We start from the raw sequence: 9,152 nt of genomic DNA, 5'->3' as shown, positions 1-9,152 counted from the left end.
TTAACCGGAACCAAACCTGGGCCCCTTCAGTCCGCAGGCCGAAGCTCTATCCCCTGAACCAAACTGGTTAGGGCTATTGATTTTTTAGAGAGAGGAAGGGAGAAGAGAGAAACATTGATGGGAGAGCAACATCGATCTGCCACCTCCTACACACCCCCTACCAGGGGTCAAGCCCACAACCCAGGCATGTACCCTGCCCAAGACTCAAACCAGAAACCTCTTGGTGCAGGGATGATTCCCAACCGAGCCACACCAGCCAGGCCATCCTTCCTGATTTGAAACTCCCACATGTGGATGTGAGACCAGCCTGTTCTGCATCTCTGTCCCTCCTCTCAATCTTGAGGTGGCTTCTTCTTTAAATCCCTAGTTGTAGGACTTCTATTCAGCTAGATTTCAGGGGGTTCTGAATGATGGTTGTTCTGTATTTTTGACGCGGGTGTGGAAGGACTCAAGTAACTCACTTACCTACCATCTTCACTGGAAGTCTGGGTTTTTTTTTAATTTGTTTAAGTTTTCTTCTCTCTGCATAGTCTTGGATTCCTCAAAGTTGTTTTCCTCTTGAAATGTTTATCATGAGTCTGATTATTCCTGGTTTCCATTCACATTTCAGAATAAGATATTAAAAAGATTGACTGGAATTTCTGTGCAAGTGGGGAAGTGGGTTGTCACCCACAGGCTTTAGTTAGAAGTATCTTTAGGTCTTTTGTTTATGGGCTTTGGATTTCTCATCTCTGAAGTCTTTTTGCTTTCAAGTTAAATACCTGACTGTTAACACGCTGAGAACTGATTAGAGAAAAACAACTTTAAAAATCTTAATATTTAGTATGCAAGCTTTTACTTTTCCTTGTTTTGGGTATAGTACCTTTACCCTCTTTATACACAGTGTTCCCCAGAGCAATTATAATTTTCTTTTCTTGAATGTAAAGGATGAATCTTTGTCTGAGGGAGTGGTGGTAGGGACTTAATTGCCTCTCAAAAAGACTTTCTAACAACCAGAATCACTTCTACTTTTAAGGTAGCTAGTAATACTAATTCCTAAGCTGTTTGGAAGTTCTGCAATACAATAGGTAAGTGTGTTACTTGAGTCCTTCCACACCCGCATCAAAAATACAATTTTGAGTGCTTCTTAGCTTTCCCCACTGAAAGCCTGGCAATGAGCCCTTCTAAATAATCTGTTGAATGGAAGTCTAGAACAGATGGCAAACCTATGACACGCGTGTCAGAGGTGACACGCGAACTCATTTTTTTGGTTGATTTTTCTTTGTTAAATATCAAAAATATAAATCTTTGTTTTACTATGGTTGCAAATATCAAAACATTTCTATATGTGACACGGCACCAGAGTTAAGTTAGGGTTTTTCAAAATGCTGACACGCCGAGCTCAAAAGGTTCGCCATCACTGGTCTAGAATTTAGTTGCTAAGGTCTCCTCTCCTATTCTCTTTGAGCTTATTTATTTTTTTCCTTCCATGGACACTGTGTGTGCCCTCCTGGAAAACTATTTTTTTCTTTAAATATATTTTTATTGATTTCAGAGAAGAAGGGAAAGGGAGAGATAGAAACATCAATGATGAGAGAGAATCATTAATTGGCTGCATCTAGCATGCCCAACACTGGGAATCGAGCCCACAATCTGGGCATGTGCCCATGCCTGGAATCAAACCCGGAACCTTTCAGTCCATAGATCAATGCTCTATCCACTGAGCGAAACCAGCTAGGGCAAGAACTTACATTTTTAAAATGATAATTTTACTGTCTCACTGGTATCAGGAGGAAGTAGAGTACATCACTAAATATATTTTTTGTCAAAGAAATACAAGTACAAATCAGAAAATGACTCTTATAGTAATACGAGGGGGACAAACACATAGAACACAAATGGCAGAATAACAATTAAGCAATAAGTTAGATTCCACTTATCCTGACGTTAGACCATCTCCAATTAGTTTCCCAGATACTTACCGGGCATTTGTAATCTCTAGATCTTTCATGTTTCAGCGTGTGCATTATAAGCGTGTATCTTCTCTGAAAAACCATTCCACATTCCCCACATTTATGAGATGCTTCTTCTTCAGTATTCTCTTTAGCATCCCTCTTTGGCTGTTTCATCTTTTTTCCTCTTTGAACTAATTTCTGGGCTACCTAAGTAAGGGATAGAAAACACAATCTAAGTAAATATTAATCATTTTTATTTCTAAGTCACGAATCATAAATATTGTAAATTCACATATCTTATTATACTGTTATCTAAAAGTTTAAGTTGCTTTCCTGTACTTATCCTCCTTCACCCCATAATTTTCACCATAGGCATAAGTTTATCCATAGAATGCTTTCAAATTAAAGCTAAAACTACAAATGCCAACTCTTCATCATACCTGTTGAACTGCTGACTTGGGAGTGGCTTTCCGTTTCTGCAGCTTTTTCTCCATTCCTTTGTGTAGTCGAATATATCCCCCTTCATTAATAGAACGCTGTCGAAGCCTGCTTCTATAAGTATCATCATCAGGGCTGAGGTCTGTCTTTGCAACTAGATTTTCCTGATCTTTTAAAGATTGGCCAAGGTTCTGTCTATGCTCTGGAATGTCTTCATCACAAATATCCTCATTTGATGTATCATTTCCCATATCACTGTTTTCTGGAGAGCCACTGCTTACATTCTCTTTGGAGAGTTTAGGATAAATATTAGAAACTGTGCTACCTTCTCTACTGTTTGAAGTTTCTAGTTCTGTCTGGTTGTTCTTTGTTACTAAATCAACAGACTCCATTTCAGGGTGAGAATCAGTTGCACAGCCTGCAGGTGAAGGTGACAGAGCAGCTTCAGCCTCTGCGGAGACCTGGGGCTCGGGCCGCTGTCTGAGCTCTCCATGCTGCTCAGTTCCTGGCACTTCTCCATTCACCAACAGTACAATTTCACAATCCCCAAGCTCAGTAGGTAAAGTTGTGGTGGTTCCCTCATTGTTAACCACAGGAGGTGCTGTACCTCCGTTTTGTTCTGGTAAGTCCTGGGTAGATGCAACTGTTTGTACTTCACCCTTTTTATATACCGTTAGCTGCTTCTCTTCCATTAGTTTATGTACACTTTCACAGATTTCTAAAACTTCTGACATGAAGAGATGCCGAGCCAAGATGGCTACATCAGCCATGCTACAGAAATCAAAACTTAGCACAGAAGTATAGGCAAATTCCAGTAAAGGGAGGAAGCTTGCTTTACAGAAACCTATATGAAACAAGACAGATGGGGGACAAAAAAGTCAAATCACCACTAACACACCTTGTAAGAACAAATAATACATGATTATAACAATATAAAATAGAATATAAAGGCAAACATGACCATTTATTCTGCAATTAAACACCCTGGATTTGTTTTGGTGTTCTGGTTGTTTATTAAGCCTTGACTAACTCACTTCTATAAGCCGAGTCTCTCAATACCTAAAATAGAAAATAATATCAGACTTACTACCTCAAAGAGTTGTTGTAAGGCAGTCATTTTCAAACTGTACTCCTTAGAACCCCGGGGGTTCCTCAAATTCCCCTCAAGAAACAGCTGCTGGAGAATGGAGGGTAAAAAAAGAGAGGGATGCAGGTGAGTAGGCAGGGTTCAACCAACTTGTCTCCTAACCTCACTTCATATGTATAGCTTGTATATTTTAATAGAAGTCCATATAAAAATTTTATTGTGAACAATGAGTTCTACTAAATATTTAAAAACAAGGTATATGGCAGGAGGCTAGCAAAATGTTTCTGTTAAGAGTCAGATAATTAATAGTACAGGCCATAAAATGTCTGTTGCAACTACTCAACTCTGTCATTATAGCTAGAAAGAGTAGTCATAGATAACACATATACAAATGGGTGTGGCTGTGTTCTAATACAACTTTATTTACAAAAAAACGAGGGAAAAGAGAATTGGGCTATGGTTTGCCTATTCCTGGTCTAAGGAATGAAATAATTACTGTACACATGAGGTATTACATTCCTATTTTATCTGAAAAAATAAGATCAGTTTATTTCTTTTCTAAGTTCTCAGTACTTGGCTTTCAAAAGCCATTTTAATATAGTCATGACTCAAAAATCAGAAAATTATAGTGATGTCTAACTCCATGTCCATAACCAGTATTTTTAAGAATTTGTATAGTTTTCCAGAGTTTCTTTATAAAGTCAAGCAAATATTCTTACTCCCCTTTTTTTACAGGAGATATCTTATTACACTCTACTGTGCCTTACTTTTCATATATAATTTATCTTAGAGATCTTTTTAAAATATTTTTTTATTGACTTCAGAGAGGAAGGGAGAAGGAAAGAGACAGAAACATCAATGATGAGAGAGATTCATTGATTTCCCCACCCAGGGACCGAGCCCCAAACCTGAGAAACATCAATGATGAGAGAGATTCATTGATTCCCCCCCCCAGGGACCGAGCCCCAAACCTGTCATGTATTCTGATCGGGAATCAAACTGTGACCTCCTGGTTCATAGGTTGACACTTAACCACTGAGCCATACCAGCTGGGCTGTCTTAGAGATCTTTTATTAAAATAAAGAGAGCCAGCCCTAGCCGGTTTGGCTCAGTGGATAGAGCACAGTCCTGCAGACTGAAGAGCCCAGGTTTTATTACAGTCAAGGGCACATACCCAGGTTGCAGGCTCCATCTCCAGATGGGGGTGTGCAGGAGGCAGTGGATCAATGATTCTCTCTCATCATTGATGTTTCTCTCCCCCCCTTCCCTCCCTCTCCCTTCTTCTCTAAAATCAATAAAAATATATTTTAAAAAAATATGAGAGAGCCAAAGCAACCTTTTAAAAACACACATTTGCTGCGTTATTCAGTTTTGACTCAAGCTACATAAAATGCTGTCCTTTTACATAGGCAGACGGGATGCACAAGTATATATGGAAACCATAAACTGAGATACATTAGGATCAGGTTGGAAACTGAGGGAACTATACATCAACATTATCATCATGGCTATTTCTGCCATTCCAATGAAAGCTGTAATTAAATAGGCTATAACCATATTAATCCTGCTACAAATTATGAGACCAAGTTAAATAGCTTGAAGAAAGAAGGAATATTTCTTTTTTAAAAAATATACTTTTTATTGATTTTAGAGAGGGAGGGGGAGGGGAAGAGATAGAAACATCAATGATGAGAGAGATTCATTGATCAGCTGCGCCCCACACTGGGGATCAAGCCTGCAACCTCAGCATGTGCCCTGACCAGGAATCGAACTGTGACCTCTTGGTTCATAGGTCAGCGTTCAAACACTGAGCCACACCAGCTGGATAGAAAGAATATTTCTTTAAAAAACACACACATACCAACAAAATAATGTATGTTGGTCTGTTATCTAGTATCTTTTTAATTTCTAAGTTTGAAGCCATAAGAAAATTTTTCCACAAAAGAATTAACACTGCTCCAAATAACACTTTGACTATCTAAAACCATTTTTTCAAAGCTACAAGTTATGTTTATTGTAAAATACTATAAAATAGCCCAGCTGGCATGGCTCTGTGGTTGAGTATCAACCTATGAACCAGGAGGTCATGGTTTGATTCCTGGTCAGGGCATATCCCTGAGTTGCGGGCTTGATCCCCAGTATGGGGCACAGAGGATCAATGAATCTCTCTCATCATTGATGTTTCTATCTCTCTCTCCATCTCTCTCTCTGAAATCAATAATAAAATATCTTTTTTTTTTTAAAAAGAATCACTTTTTAAAAATACTATAAAACACACACAAAATAAGAAAACAAAAATAAAAAATCACTCATGCCGAAACCTGTTTGGCTCAGTGGATAGAGCGTCGGCCTGCGGACTGAAAGGTCCCAGGTTCGATTCCGGTCAAGGCCATGTACCTGGGTTGCGGGCACGTCCCCAGTAGGAGATGTGCAGGAGGCAGCTGGTCGGTGTTTCTCTCTCACCGATGTTTCTGACTCTGTCTCTCTCCCTTCCTCTCTGTAAAAAATCAATAAAATATATTTTTAAAAAATCACTCATAATCTTACTGTTAAAAGACACATAATTTTGGTATTCTGTTTTTACCCCTAGCCTTTTTACATACATATATATACACACTCTGTAAATGAAAAGGAACCGGGTAATTTCGCAAGATGAAACATAGATGTGAGAGAGATATATTGGTTGGTTGCCTCCTATTCACACCCCGATCTAGGCTGAGCCTGCAAGTGAGATACTTGCCTTTGAGAGGGAATTGAACCTGGAAGCCTGTTTTGCAGGCTGATGCTCTAACCACTGAACGAACCAGCCAGGGCTTCTTTTTATTTTATTGATTTTAGAGGGAGAGGAGAGGAGAAGAAGAGGGGAGGGGGGATAAAGATGGATTTGTTGTTCCACTTACTTATGCATTCAATGTTTGATTCCTAACCGGAATCAAACCTGCAACCTTAGCTATGGGGATGATGCTCTAACCAACTGAGCTACCAAGTTAGGAAATTTTATATTATATGTTTTATGAAAATTAAAATTTTTTTTAAATGGACATGATAGAGCATCGGCCTGTGGACTCAAGGGTCGCAAGTTCGATTCCAGTCAAGTGTATGTACCTTGGTTGCAGGCACATCCCCAGTGGGGAGTGTGCAGGAGGCAACTAATCGATGTCTCTCTCTCATCAATGTTTCTAACTCTCTATCCCTTTCCCTTCCTCTCTGTAAAAAAATCAATAAAATAGCCGAAACCAGTTTGACTCAGTGGATAGAGCGTCGGCCTGCGGACTGGGGGGTCCTGGGTTCGATTCCGGTCAAGGGCATGTACCTTGGTTGCGGGCGCATCCCCAGTGGGGAGTGTGCAGGAGGCAGCTGGTCGATGTTTCTCTCTCATCGATATTTCTGACTCTCTATCTCTCTCTCCTTTCCTCTCTGTAAAAAATCAATAAAATATATTAAAAAAAAAAAAGAATTATCTCTCTCTCGCTTTGTTCATGCTCCCTTGCACTCTCTTACTCTGGGAGCCACAATCTTCCATGTGCTAGCCCTCCATGGGGCCACCCCCAGTGGGAGATGTACATGAGGCAGCTGATCGATGTTTCTCTTTCGTCGATTTTTCTAGCTCTCTATCTCTCTCCCTTCCTCTCTGTAAAAAATCAATAAAATATATTTTTAAAAAATTAAAAAAATAAAATATAAGACTAAATCCTACACATAAAAAATAAATAAATAAACTTATGATAGGTACTTCCACATACAGCATACAGTATGGTAGACTACGATGCCCTGAAGGACCCATATACTTGAAAAATACTAGATAAAAATATTTTAAAATATTATTCTTATATACTCATTGCCCCACCAAATTAAGCCAAGCTTAATTTAGCACTTTGATAGTCATAAAAAAACCCTCAAGATGAGAATTTAAAGTGGTCCCAGACTGCTAATGCCCTCAGTATCTAAAGAAGCAAATGCTTTTCTAGGATCTTCAACTTAGAAATCAAAGATTTCCCATAAAATTCTAAAGAATATGAATTCAGTATATATAGGGTTGGGTTTTTTTTTTTTAAATCACAAATAAACAAGACACAAATGAACAAAAAGTAGAAACAAACAGCGTAAGTCAAACCAGCAAAGAATATAAGTATTGCTATAATCAGACATGAAAAACAAAGAGTAGCATACCAGTAGAACAAAAGATCATAAAAAGTAGCTCCCTAAAACTGATAACCTGAAATAAAACTAAAAAGAACCTCTAAAATGGAAAACACAAATTGGAATAAAAAACTCAATAAATTTCATAGCAAATCAGACATAGCTAAAGAGTGAGCGAACTGGAATTTTTCAGGATAATGTACAAAGAAATGAACAAATTATGAAAGAGAGATTAAGAAACACAGAATATAAAGTGAGAATGTATCAAAAAGTATAAAGTACCTTGGAATATAGCAAAAGATAAGTAAGGCCTTTGTTGGATAAATCTCTAAAACTTTAATATAGTCTCTATCAAAATACATTATTTTCTTTTTGTGGAAGTTGAGGAGCTGCTTTGACAGTTCAGTGGTTCTCAACCTTCCTAATGCCATGACCCTTTAATACAGTTCCTCATGTTGTGGTGACCCCCAATTTCATTGTTACAAATTGAACATAATTAAAGCATAGTGATTAATCACAAAAACAGTATGTAATTATATATGTTTGCCGATGGTCTTAGGCGACCCCTGTGAAAGGGTAATTTGACCCCCAAAGGGGTCGCGACCCACAGGTTGAGAACGGCTGGTTTATATGGAATAGCAATTGGTTCTAAATAACTAAAACCCACCTGAATAATAAAGGTGGCAAACTTTCCTTATTATAAAGCTAAGGTAATTAAGACCAAATTCTAAGAGTGTAGAAAAGCCCTGGAGGGTGGCTCAGTTGATTGGAGTGTTGTCCCATACACCAAAAGGTTTTAGGATCAATCCCCTATCCGGGTGCCTATGGGAGGCAGCCCATCTTTCTCTATCTCTGTCTCTCTCTCCCCGCTCTGCCCTCGCCCACCTCCCTCTCTAAAAATCCACAGAAACATACCTTAGGTGAGGATAAAAAAATTTTAAAAAGAGAGTAGGAAGAAAAAGCCAATAGATTAGAGCAAACCTTAGAGCCAGTACCAAATACATGTGGAAATTTGTTTGTTTGTTTTTTTCCTTACCTGAGGATATTTCCCATTGATTTTAGAAAGAGTGGAAGAGAGAGGGAAACACAGAAATATCGATGTGAGAGAAACATAGTGATTGGTTACCTCCTGCATGAGGCCTGACCAGGGTCTGGACTGGGAGGAGCCTGCAACCATGGTACATGCCCGTGACAGAAATCAAATCCAGGACCCAAATCCACTGAGCCAAACTGGCTAGGGCAGAAAATTGTTTTCTAAGAGAATCTGCATTTTCTTTGGGCAGGAAGAGGATAGAATTTTCACTAAATGGTTCTGAGAAAAGTGGTGATCAAAATAGGGAGGGAAATAATATCAAACACCTATCTCTTACTAATATTCCAAATAGATTAAAAATTAAACATAAAAGAAAAACTAGAAAAATGTAAAAAGACAATGTATGAAAATATCTATGAGCAGGAAAGAATTTTCTAAAGTATAAACAAAATAGGAGAACCAAGATGGCGGCATAGGTTAACGCCGGAGTTTGCTGCCTCGAACAACCACTTCAAAAGTC

At 38.6% G+C, this 9,152-nt stretch overlaps 1 protein-coding gene across 1 annotated transcript in view; it reads right to left on the bottom strand.

Moving 5' to 3' along the window:
• Positions 1-9,152, bottom strand: part of ZBTB11 (zinc finger and BTB domain containing 11) — a 36,555-nt gene that overhangs the window by 14,102 nt on the left and 13,301 nt on the right. The window contains exons 5-6 of the mRNA XM_015571274.1: positions 2,375-3,216; positions 1,962-2,141 (exon numbers count right to left, since the gene is read on the bottom strand). Coding sequence (XP_015426760.1) covers positions 1,962-2,141; positions 2,375-3,216 — 1,022 coding nt within the window. The remainder of the gene's footprint in view (positions 1-1,961; positions 2,142-2,374; positions 3,217-9,152) is intronic.

Source organism: Myotis davidii, unplaced genomic scaffold (assembly GCF_000327345.1).
Source record: "Myotis davidii unplaced genomic scaffold, ASM32734v1 scaffold48, whole genome shotgun sequence".
Lineage (NCBI taxonomy): Eukaryota > Metazoa > Chordata > Mammalia > Chiroptera > Vespertilionidae > Myotis > Myotis davidii.
This window is presented reverse-complemented; position numbering and strand designations above follow the sequence as displayed.